Here is a 12389-nt window from a genome sequence, read left to right as displayed (position 1 = left end):
GGAGGAAGGAGGAAAGGCAGAGAGGTGGTCCCTGAACCTCAATGGCTTAGCCAAAGTAGTGACCTGAATTCAGGTTCACTGAGAGACCCTGTTTCAAAAAAATAAAGATGCAGAGCACCTGAGCAAAGTATGCAACATCAACCTTGGGCCAAAGCATGCAAATTCAACAGTGTACATGTGCACCCCTACACACACACCCACATCACACAACACATGCAAACGCACGCATGCATGGAAAACAGAAATACATAAAGGGTAGGACAAAATATACTGAAGTCGCTTGCAATCTGGATAGTAATAATAATAATCTCTAAGAGTTAGAGTCTAACAGTAGTTAAGTATATTTCAATCTCTATATTTCCTTAAATTTTATGTAAACGGTTTCCTTATCCACGCATAACCCACAGTACATAAAAAAGTAAAAACTGTATTACCTGAATTGGATGTTCACTAAATGAGGCTGAGAGCCATCAGATTGCCAGTAAGTTTCTAGATTGTCATCTCGTAATTGGTCTACACCAAACCCTAGAAACAGTGAAAATGGCAATAAATTTCTGTGAAAAAGTTATATGTTTAAAACATAAAATTATTATACATATTTGTCCAGATAAAGACTTTATCAAAATACAAAACTTAACCAAAACTCTTTCACTCTTTCATTCAGATCTGAGCTCAAGAAATACCACTGCTGGCTGGTTGTGTCGATCACTGTCAGACCGCTTGTTTCTTAAGTGTGAGGCCCTGGGTTCAATCCCCTTGACACACAGGACAAACATTTTGAGTGGCTGATTTTTTTAAAAGGCATCTCTGGGGATAAAGTCCTTATTTTCTCAAATCCAAATTCTTCCCCTTTTTATAAGCTAATCATAAGAATGATCATCCTGTGATGGCCTTTAGAATAGGCAGATTTGAGCAGGCTCATTATCCCATCTTAGCTTTTTGATACTTTTTAAGTTCCCTAGTAAAGATAACTAAATTTCATGGTTCTTAAGAGAGTCCTTGTTAAACAATCTATTGAGTTAAAGGCTTCTTCTACTTATTTCACTTTGGCTATATTTTTCCCCTGTTTTACAATTTTATTTCTATCTTATCTCAAAGAATTTCATAAAGTGGTATTTAGTCTTAAGCAAAACAAGTATTAAACAAAAATCTTTAACTCAAGACTAATTTGAAATTTGCTTCTAAGACATTACTTATTAAAGTATAATGGGAAAAACAAATAAGCATAATCTTTTGAGAACTGATCATTCTGGACCTTTCCTCCAGGACACTGAGTATGATTACCAGCTTCCACGTCCACATTTTTTCTCACAAGCAGAATGTATTATGAGCATAAATTCACATGCTGATGTCACCTCTTTCTTAAGTGTCCAATGTGATTATTGTATCTGAGTTGTCTTAGTCAAAAAAGACTTTAAGACAATGGCAGATCTGTTTTAATGGCTTTGACAGGTATTATGTACCCAGGTAAAGAACATTATTCAGAGGGAAAAAACTTTTATAAGCCATAACAGGCTCAGTGGTTCTCTTTTTACGGTTCTACTGCTTGTAGACACTAGAAGAGGGCACTGGTCCTATGAAGTGAGAGTTAGAGGTGGTGTGAGCCGCACAATACAAAATGGCAACTGAACCCAGGTCCTCTGGAAGAGAGCAAGGGTTGGACACTTGAGCTCTCTCCAGTTGCAGTGGTCCTGCAGTGCAGCCCTGCACCTGCAACATCAGCAATTCTGAGAGCCTGCCTCACTCAAAGTATGTTTAAGGAATCTTTTGGATGATTCTGGTGCGTGCTAAGATGTCACAGCTCCTTCTCCAAGGTTGCACTTCTTATACTTGTCTTGGCACTACTCATTTTCTGGACTCATCAATGCCTTGTTATGAGGTCGCTGTCCTGACCTCTACTTAGGTGATGCCCAGAAAACAACAACTCTCCCTCCTTCCCATGGTCATGATGACAGTCAATCAATCTGCAGACACTGCTAAAGGATGGGGCTAGGGTATGAGCAATAAAACCATCCATAAGTAAAAACAACTGTCCCAAGGCAAAAAGAAACAATATTCTTTGTGGTTATGGTTACTGTTTAGTAAATACTCATTTTTTTTCTCTTGGCCCTCCATCGGGGTTATATGGTCATATTTGGATTAAGTCCAGACTGATTTGAGTTCAACACAATGTGAATGAATATGACACAAACTGCAGTTTTAATGTGTTTGCAAGGTCTGGATTAACCCTTTAAAAGTCTCTACCACACTAAGAGAGCATGTCTGGATCCATAGGGCAGACACCATTCATTACATGAAAGATATATTTTAAGTGTCCAAGCCATTTTCTTCCTTTTTTTTTTTTTTTTTGGTTTTTCGAGACAGGGTTTCTCTGTGGTTTTGGAGCCTGTCCTGGAACTAGCTCTTGTAGACCAGGCTGGTCTCGAACTCACAGAGATCTGCCTGCCTCTGCCTTCCGAGTGCTGGGATTAAAGGCGTGCGCCACCACCGCCCGGCTGAGAGAATTCTTTATTGGGAACAAGTGTTAAGTGGGAGGAAGTCCTTCTGTAGATGTGTTGCTTTTATTGGTTCATGAATAAAACTGCTTTGGCCTATGGCAGGACAGAATATAACCAGGCTGGAAGATATATAGATAGATAGATAGATAGATAGATAGATAGATAGATAGATACAGAGACAGAGAGAGAGTAGGTGGAGTCAGAGAGATGCCATGTAGCTGCTGAAGGAGAAAGACGCCAGAACAGAACCTTACATGGTAAGCCACAGCCTTGTGGTAATACACAGATTAATAGAAATGGGTTAAGATGTAAGAGTTGACTAATAAGAAGCCTGAGCTAATAGGCTAGCCATTTTCTTCTTCTTCTTTTTTTTGATTTTTAGGTTTTTCGAGGCAGGGTTTCTCTGTGTTGTTGTTTTTTTTTTTTTTTTTTTTTTTTTTTTTTTTTTGGAGCCTGTCCTGGAACTAGCTCTGTAGACCAGGCTGGTCTCGAACTCACAGAGATCCACCTGCCTCTGCCTCCCAAGTGCTGGGATTAAAGGCGTGCGCCACCACCGCCCGGCTAGCCATTTTCTTCTTAAGCATCTCTAGAAACACAATTACTTTCAGACTGGATAGGGGGTTACTGTAACTCAGCCACATGCCTTGACTTTATCAGATGTGGTGTTACACACCCGTAATCCTAGAACTTGGAAGGCACAGGCAGGCAGACAGCGTGTGTGTTTGAGGCCAACCTAATCTACTAGAGAATTTCAAACCAGCCAGCACTACATAGTAAGACCCCATCAGAAAGACAGACAGACAGACAGACAGAAAAAAAATACAGCCTTTGTAAAAGAATTCATCTATAATTGTATCCTACAACTGTTTACAGTTCAGCTAAACAAAACCAATGAGCTTTCTCCTTGTACTTAAAATCCAAATTCTTTTTCTTTTTTTTTTTTTCCTTTGGTTTTCTGAGACAGGGTTTCTCTGTAGCTTTGGAGCCTGTCCTGGAACTAGCTCTTGTAGACCAGGCTGGCCTCAAATACCGGAGTGCTGGGATTAAAGGTGTGCACCACCAACGCCTGGTCAAATCCAAATTCTTTGTGTGTACATGCATGTTTTATGTGTTCATGCATATATGTGCACATGCACAGACCAGAAGTTGATAATAGGTATCTTCCTCTATCACTCTCTACTTTATTTTGAATGCATATGTATTTTGGTGTATGTATGTACACATGGGTGAAGGGTTACACAAAAACGTAGAAGTCAGGCATCAATGTTAGGAGTTTTACTGTGAAGTTTTGTGTGTCAACTTGACACAAGCTAGAATCATCAGAGAGAAAGGAGACTCCATGTGATCCAGCTGTAAGGCATTTTCCCATCTAGTCATCAATGAGGGAGGGCCCAGCCTCTGGTGGGTGGTGCTATATCTGGGCTGGTGGTCCTGGGTTCCATAAAAAAGCAAACTGAGCAAGCCCTGGAAAGCAAACCAGTAAGCAGCTTCTCTCCTTGGTCTCTGCATCAGCTTCTGCCTTCAGGTTCCTGTCCCGTTTGAGTTCCTATCCTGACTTCTTTCAGTGATGAACAGTGATGTGGAAGTAGAAGCCAAATAAATGCTTTCCTCTCCAACTAGTTTTTTGGTCATGGTGTTTCATTGCAGCAATAGAAATCCTAACTAAGACAGGTGTCTTGCTCAATTACTTTCTTCATTATTTTATAAGATAGTGTCTCTCACTGACCCTGGAGCTCATCAAGTCAGCAAGACTATCTGGCCAGCAAGTCCCAGGGATCCTCTTATCTCTGCCTTCCAAGCCCTGGAAGTAGAGGCACCCCTGACACAGCAGGATTTTTACATAGGTGCCAGGGATCAAAACTCAAGTCCTATAGCTAGAGAGGCAGATCAGCAGTTAAGAACATTTGCTGCTCTTGCAGAAGACACAGCTTCAGTTCCCAGCATCCATGTGTCATATTCATTTATAACACCAGTTCCAAGGGATCCAATGTGTCCCAGAGGCATCAGGCACACACACAGTGCATACACATACATGCGGGCAAACAATCATATATATAAAATAAATTAAAAAAAAGAAAAAGAAAAGCTCACAGGGCAGTGGTATACACCTTTAATACTAAAGTGCTAGGGAGGTAGAGACAGGCAGAGTGAGTTCGAGGCCAGCCTGCTCTTCAAGAGCTAGGTCCAGGATAGGCTCCAAAGCTACACAGAGAAACCCTATCTTGAAAAAGAAACAATGATAATGTTGATGATGATAATGGACTATGATGTAGAAGCGTAAGCCAAATAAATAAACCCTTTCTTCCCCACTTTATTTTTGGTCATAGCATTTCATTATAACAATAGTAACCCTGACTAAGTCAGAAACTATGCCCAGGTTTCAATAACAGCAGTAACAACTGAAGATCACTGCAGTTATGTCAAGCTGATTTCCCACAGAATCAGTGAACTGACAATAAAAAAAAAGGAACATCCTACCAACACCTACAATAGCAAAACTCACAAACATACTACACTATGTAAAAGAAGCCAGACTCAAAAGTTTCCATACTATAGGACTATATTCATAATAGAATTCTTCAGCTGGGTAGTGGTGCCTCAGGCCTTTAATACCAGCACTTGAGAGACAGAGACAGGCAGATCTTTGAAAATTTTACACTGATCTTTTTTAAATTATTACAGAAAAGAAGAAAATGCCTATCAAATTAAGGGTTAGATAAATGAGAAGAGATACACACATATCCTACCCTGACACATACTAGCAAAAGACATCGACTCCAAGAATAAAGAGAAAAATATTAAATGCTTCCAGAAAGAACAGCAAGCATAAAATGTGAATTAAACAACTAAATAACAGCAGAAATGGCACAGGAGGAGGAGACAGTCTTATAAGAAACTTAAATCTAACAAATATTAAAAATCTTATTAATATTGGTAATGCAATTGGATGAAAACTACACAATAAATGAAAACCCAGTTCATTAGAATTAAAATAAAATATCTACACACACACACACACACACACAAAATTAAAGGTAGTCCAATACATAAGAAAATTATTAGTAGGTTGGGCAATGCCTTTATTCCCAGCACCTGGGAGGCAGAGGCAGCCAGATCTCTGAGTTGAAGGCCAGCCTGGTTTACAGAGCAAGTTCTAGGACAGCCAGGACTACACGGAGAAACCCTGTCTCAAAAATTAAAATAAATAAGTAAGCCAAAAGCCATGTATATATAAAATAAAAGAAAATTATAAGTAATTATTATCACAGCATCTAAGTTTTGTTTTGCTTTACCTGGTTTGCACGAAGAGAGTGACCAAACAGCTTGGGACCCGATTTCCCTTACTGTCGCTGTCCTTTCCAACTGCTTAGGATCAGCACCAGGAGGCGTCTTGTTCGGTGTGGTCATTTTAAAATTATTCTGCGGAGAAACAAGCAATATTCATTATTCCTAGACTTGACCATCTGTCTTCAAATGTAAAAACAAAAGTTCAGTGCCGAGCCTTGTGGTCTAAGGCAGAGGCAGAAGCAGAAAGACTGGAGTTCAAGGCCAACTTGTTCTACGCAGTTCCAGGACTACATAGGGACCCTATGTCAAATAAGATAAAATAAAATAAACTTTAATGACAAAATAATCACTCATATTCCCTTCATCTTTTATACCTTTTGTTAATCCTAGCAAAGGTATGAAAACATGAAGAAGAAAAAACTTCTTGGGAAGTTGAGAGTATGTTGAACTGCTCCGGTAAACGTTATGGCTACTCTACATTATGGTAAATCCTAAACAGAACCAATAGAACTATAGACCATCTCCTTAACACGTTCCTTCCGATTCCAAGCTATCCCTGTAACCGCCACATCCAAGAATCCTCTAAGTAATCACAGAGACATTATAAATTCCGTTAAACCCTGAATGGTCTGCCACCGGAGGAGGAGGGGCAGGACCCATCTCGACATGGGAACAGACAGAAACGACCAGCCAGGCGGAGAAACAAAAGGCTAGGAGAGGAATGGGTCCTGGACTTAAAGACTAACACTGCAGGAGCTGAGCACAGGACTGAGGACGCTGCCTGACGCCGCTACTCCACCAGGTCCGCTAAGGCTCCACCCCAGACCCATCAGGCCTGAGGAGACAGCAAGCTCAACGCCACCGAGAACAGGGAAAAGCCAGGGCGGATCTCGAACTCGGTACAGACCTGGTCCGCCACAATCCGTTTCCGCGGCGCCTGCCGGTCCACGCCACTCACACCGCAGCTCAGTGATTCCGGGCTCCCTCAGTAGACAAGAGTCGCAACCCAATGACGTCAGAGGCGTCCACACCTTCCATCCACGGCGCCGACTCCGCGCTCCGGCGCACGCGCGCGCGCGCACTACGCGCTCGTCCCTTGCGCGTGGCGGCGGCTGGACCCCGCCATCTTGGCCGGTGGCGGTAAGAACACGTTGTGCATCGGAGAGCTGAAGGCTAGCGCCGCTCTGACCACTGCACGCCCCGTAGTCAGGGGACCGTCGTCTCCAGGTACGTGGCGGGCGGAAGGCAGCGGCGTCCGGTGGCCGACCGCCGTCGTGGGAGCATGTGGGGACGCTCTCGAGTGCCCGTGGCTAGGCCGCGGTGGCAGACCGTAGCGCGTGGCGCCCGGCGCCGGCTGCCCATCTGGGACCGCGGAGCGCTCCTCGCGTCCGCTCAGCCACCCCGGCTCGAGGCCGCCGTCCTCCAAACCCTGACAGCTACCGTCGCCGCAGGCATCCGCCCTGCACCGGTGTCCACCCCGCTCCGGCGTCCACCCTGCACCGCCTTCCCTTTCCCCGGCTCCCAGCCTGGAGCCGAGCGCTTTCAGGACTCAACGCGCCCCGCAGGTCCCCCCAGCCTCCTGTCACAGGCAGATGGCTGTGTTGTCATAGCATCGCTGTGGTTTCTCTTGTCCCTTTTAATGATTGCGGAGTGAGTCACGGCATCGTGCCGCCATGAAGCCCGGTACTCCTACTCCTCCCAGGCTTTATAGAAGTGATGCGCAAGTGTTCTACTTTTCTCCCAGAGCGGCGTGTTCTCAGTTGAGACTCGAGTTGGCCCAAGTGAATTTGCGAATTAAATGCTTTGGAAAGGCATTTTGTAGCACTCCTTACTCTTCCTGTTAGTGATTTAATCTTTTCGTTTATTACTTCTTAAGCTTCTTGACATCAGGGATGTCTTTATTCAAAATATCTTCAGATACCCTTTTAAGACGCAGTACATTGTAGGCATTTAGTATTTGTTTCAAATAAATAATGGCCAAAGCTGAAATCCTGCACCCATGAGCTACATTAAGTATTTTTTCTTTTTTCAATGGTAAAATTGGTAACTAAGAAATAACTAACTGTCAGAACAGATTTTATTATTTTACTCTTTTCTTTCCAGAGACTACTAACTAGGGAGTTAGGATAGTAAGGTCTGCGTTGTAATCACTGGGCCTGTGTACTGAACGTAGTCGTCCTGTGTCTCCATCAGTTGATAGTTACTGTATTCAGTGTAATCAGAAGCTTTTTATGTGTAGTTAACCAAAATGTATTTAAGGTTTTATTTTTTTAATTAATGTAGCTTAGCTCACCTCTACAAACAAAACAACAAACACAGAAATTTGTTTCACAAGAACATTTACCAGTTGCTGAAAGGCAGTCCATTAAAAATCAAAGCTATGTGCCTTTCCCAACTTAGTGTGCTTTACAGGGCTAATTTACAGGAAGCATAGGTCATAATATTTCATGTGACCTCAGACTGTAAGTGTTTCCCATGTGTATGCCCACATCCATGTTCTCACTGTCCTGGAAGGATAGCACCGAGCCATTGCTCTAAGTCTTCAGATCTTTATGTAGTCCCAGAAGTTCGTTGCTATAGTCTTCCTCTTCGAGCTTTTCTGTGCCAAGTTCTTATGGGAAAGAAGGGAACTCCTTTTCCCTAATTCTTGGAAATACTACTGAAGTTGAACAAATAGTGTTTACCTATGTAAGTAACCGTTATACAAAGAATCTACATTTATTTTTCTTAAATGTAAAATAATTTATTATTATGTAAATCAACTTTTAGCCACCTCTAGTGTGTTTCTGTTCCACATAAATACTGTATATTATAGACTTAATAATTTTAACAAAAATAAAGACCAACATAAACAATTTTTTTTTAAGATTTATTTATTTATTAAGTATACAGTCCAGACGAGGGCACCAGATCTCATTACAGGTGGTTGTGAACCACCATGTGGTTGCTGGGAATTGAACTCAGGACCTTTGGAAGAGCAGGCAGTGCTCTTAACCACTGAGCCATCTCTCCAGCCCCCAACATAAACAATTTTATAGTGAAAGGGTTGTTTAATCTCTGAAAAGGAATTCATTTGCCAGGTAATTTGTTTAAAAAAGCATTTTTTTTATTTGTATCAGAATGCATGATACCCAGTTTAGTAGCAGCTTTGCAAAAATAATCAATGTCTTAGAAAAATCACATGGTTTGACTTGGGGTTTTAAGTTAACTCTAAGGTAAAGTAAAATCGTTTCAATTTCTTCTTCTAACTTAGGAGACCTGGATCACTTTAAAGAAGTGACCTTGTCTGTCAGCATAGCTCTGTTAAGGTCTTATGTTTTCATTAACATAGCTTAGCTCAACTCTACCAAAAGAAAGTAGAGCATGTACCAGTTAGAAAGGAAGTGATCTGATGGTTTGTAAATGATGAAAATATTTAGGTCCGAGAGGAAAACCTGTTTTTAGGGAAGAAGAGGGAATAATCTATAGCAGCACTGAGTAGCAAGACTGCTTATGTCCCTCCAAGTCTAATCATTTTAGTGGCTATGTTGATGGAGGTTCCCAGAAAGGCCAGCAAAATACCTTTGCAAATGGATAGTCTTGGCGTTTGGATTCTTCATTATGTATTGAAGTAAACTAGAATCTGAAGGCAGTTAGGATTTATTCCCTTTAGTCTCCAGAGGGAATTAATTAATATCAGTTCACCAAATCCAATATCAAAAGATTGTTAAATTTGCCTTGACCTAAATTCTGTGTAGATATTATATATCAAGACTTAGGAAAGTCTTGAAAGCATGATACATATGTATAGTGAATTACTACTAATAGACAAAACCTGGACAGTGGATGATGGCCACAGCTCTATTTGTCCCTCGCCATCAGTAGTCAGTGTAGTCAATTGGAAAAGAAAATGAATTGATGATTGGTTTATAGGAACAAAGAAGAAACATCTTGAGATTGTGTGTGTGTGTTCGTGTTCATATATAGTTCATTTTATAAGTTAATGTTTGTACAGTGGTGTTAAGTATTGAAGCCATGGCTAATTTTTCAGTCTCTCAAGTCTAAGTTTGAAGTTTAATATTCCTGGTTATTCTTCCCAAAAGAGCTTTAGCTTTCATTGATTTGATATTTTCTTTTACCCAAGAGATTGGATTGTATAAAACTGAGATAACGTATTTTATTTGGTTAGATCTTTTGGAATTTAGTGTTTTTTGAGTATTTTCCTGTGCATGTATATTCCTAGATGTTTTTTGGTTTGGGTTGGGTTTTGTGATATTTTACATGACACCTGTTTTCTAATCTAAATCCATTGTGTAAAGTTTTGTTTTTCCACCTGAATAGATTATTTTGCTGTTTCTAATCATTTTTACACTTTTCAAATTTCTTTTTGTTTGTTTGTTTTTTCGAGACAGGTTTCTCTGTAGCTTTGGTGCCTATCCTGGAACTAGCTCTTGTAGAGCAGGCTGGCCTCGAACTCACAGAGATCTGCCTGCCTCTGCCTCCTGAGTGCTGGGATTAAAGGCGTGCGTCACCATTGCCTGACTGCTTTTCAAATTTCTGAGCGCCAAATGATTGTGTCGTTTTATGGCCATTAATTATTTCTCTTTGGGTGATTATAATGAATTTGCTGTAACTTTGTTCATTTTTCTTTAATAGGCAAGCCAGACATTCTTTGTTACAATTATGGCAGACAAATTAACAAGAATTGCTATTGTCAACCATGACAAATGTAAACCTAAGAAATGTCGACAGGAGTGCAAAAAGAGTTGCCCTGTGGTTCGAATGGGTAAGCAGTTCTCTTGGCCATCTAAGGGTAGGAAGTGTCTATGGGAAAGCAGATAGTCTGATAACCTTCATAGAGAAAGCAGATAGTGTGATAGCAAATACTGTGCTCATCACAGATAGTTTCTCTGAACTACAAAGGTGAGAAATTTAAAATTATTCTAAGCTTTTTGTTTATTTTTCTAAGTTTGTGACTAAACGGTCTTTCTAAAAGAACTTATAGAATATCATTATTAAGACATTCCCTAAATATACAGTCAAACCAAAAGTTAACTGCAATCCTTGCTATTCTATGAGATCCTGTAATTGAGTCACAGGGAAAGGATTACCAGAATCTTTACATTAGATGTTGTTTTCATCTTGAAACCAATAAATAAATAGATTTAAGGTTAATGACAGTCATTTCTTGGGGTATTGCTAGATTTTCGAGACTAAGTAAACCTAGCAATTTGGAGCTAACAAATTGTTGATGCCTTTCGGCCTTGGCTGCATGGCTACTGCCTTGTAGTGGTGTCTCTAGATGGTATCTGTTAATGTCTCCTGTGCTTTTCAGAAATTCAGTTTTTGAGGTCTGGAATGTTGTGCTTAATTTTACCTGTATACTACAAAACTGCATAGCTTTTTGGAGTTTTATTTACCTAGCTGAAGTGCTTTATTCCTATCTACAGTATGCCTTTCCATTTCCAATACTTATTTTCTTTTATGAGTTAAAGAGTCATTTATTATATGCAGGACTGTGGGGTTGCAGTCAAAAACAAATTTAGCCAGTCAGCGTAAACAATAATATTTCAAGGTTTACCATTTTTACTAGTATTAGATAAACAGAATATATTGGCCATTTGCTTATTGCCTAGCAAGAATATATAATTAATAAACACAATTGTTTAATTTAGGATGTGTTTCATCAAACACTAATGTAAGAAATTATCTTTGTCATTGAAACTTGTGTAGCATTTCCAGAAGCAGCATTTTCTGAATAACAATCTTAAAAGTGTTCTGACAAAGGAAATTATTTTTCTTTGCCAGGAAAATTATGTATAGAGGTTACACCCCAGAGCAAAATAGCATGGATTTCTGAGACTCTCTGTATTGGTTGTGGTATTTGTATTAAGGTAAGTGATAATATTTTATTTATCAAGTCAAAATAAACTCTTAAAATTCTAAATACTTTATTTTTTTAAAAAGCAAAATTAGGCCGGGCAGTGGTGACACACATGTTTAAATCCCATTTGGGAGACAGGCAGGCAGATCTCTGAGTTTGAAGCCAGTTTAGTCTACAGAGCGAGTTCTAGGACAGGATCCAACACTACATAGAGAAACCCTGTCTTGAAAAACCAAAAAAAAAAAAAGTATAGGGTAGATAAATGAAAAAGTTTAAGAACATAATATTCTTATGGCAATATTATTGCTTTTTAAATTAATGAAACCATGCTTTTATTGCTATTTTAAATTTATTTTACGTCTGTGTGTATGTGTGTTCTAATGTACCACCGTGTACATGTGGAGGTTGGAGGACACTGCAGATGTCAGTTCTTCTACCATATAGGTTCCAGGGGTCAAACTGAGATTACCAGACTTGGTGACAAGCATCTTTACCTACTAAGCCATCTTGCTGGCCCCCAAATCAAACTTAATTACTTAATTTATGTGAGAGTTCCAGTGATCTTTAATGATGGTATGTAAGACAGTGGGCTTCTCTCTCTGGGGCATCTAAGATGAAAACTGTGAGGAACATGCTCTGTACAGTACATGCTATGTTGAGGCTGGGACTCCACAGCAATTCCTCTCTTCCTCTCACTGGGGTGGGTAGTTCAGGATTCCTTACTCTGGAGGTTATGTGAA

The 12389-nt window shown here is 40.2% G+C and overlaps 2 protein-coding genes across 4 annotated transcripts in view; one reads left to right on the top strand and one right to left on the bottom strand.

The window, feature by feature from the left end:
- The window catches only part of Anapc10 (anaphase promoting complex subunit 10), a 57674-nt gene extending 50867 nt beyond the window's left edge, over window positions 1-6807 (bottom strand). For 2 of the 3 annotated variants that reach the window (XM_041663371.1, XM_041663373.1), the window contains exons 1-3: window positions 6533-6660; window positions 5792-5918; window positions 435-525 (exon numbers count right to left, since the gene is read on the bottom strand). In XM_041663371.1, the coding sequence (XP_041519305.1) occupies window positions 435-525; window positions 5792-5918; window positions 6533-6616 (302 nt within the window). In that variant the 5' untranslated portion in view covers window positions 6617-6660. Of the gene's footprint in view, window positions 1-434; window positions 526-5791; window positions 5919-6532; window positions 6661-6693 lie in introns of those variants that run through there. The other variant, XM_041663372.1, reaches the window with a different exon arrangement.
- A 57-nt stretch (window positions 6808-6864) lies between these two features.
- Abce1 (ATP binding cassette subfamily E member 1) overlaps window positions 6865-12389 on the top strand; it is a 28916-nt gene continuing 23391 nt past the window's right edge. The window contains exons 1-3 of the mRNA XM_041663370.1: window positions 6865-7013; window positions 10422-10551; window positions 11574-11659. Of these exons, the coding sequence (XP_041519304.1) occupies window positions 10449-10551; window positions 11574-11659 (189 nt within the window). The 5' untranslated portion in view covers window positions 6865-7013; window positions 10422-10448. The remainder of the gene's footprint in view (window positions 7014-10421; window positions 10552-11573; window positions 11660-12389) is intronic.

Source organism: Microtus oregoni, unplaced genomic scaffold (genome assembly GCF_018167655.1).
Source record: "Microtus oregoni isolate MIOR12 unplaced genomic scaffold, Mior012 000014F_ref0000157, whole genome shotgun sequence".
NCBI lineage: Eukaryota > Metazoa > Chordata > Mammalia > Rodentia > Cricetidae > Microtus > Microtus oregoni.
This window is presented reverse-complemented; position numbering and strand designations above follow the sequence as displayed.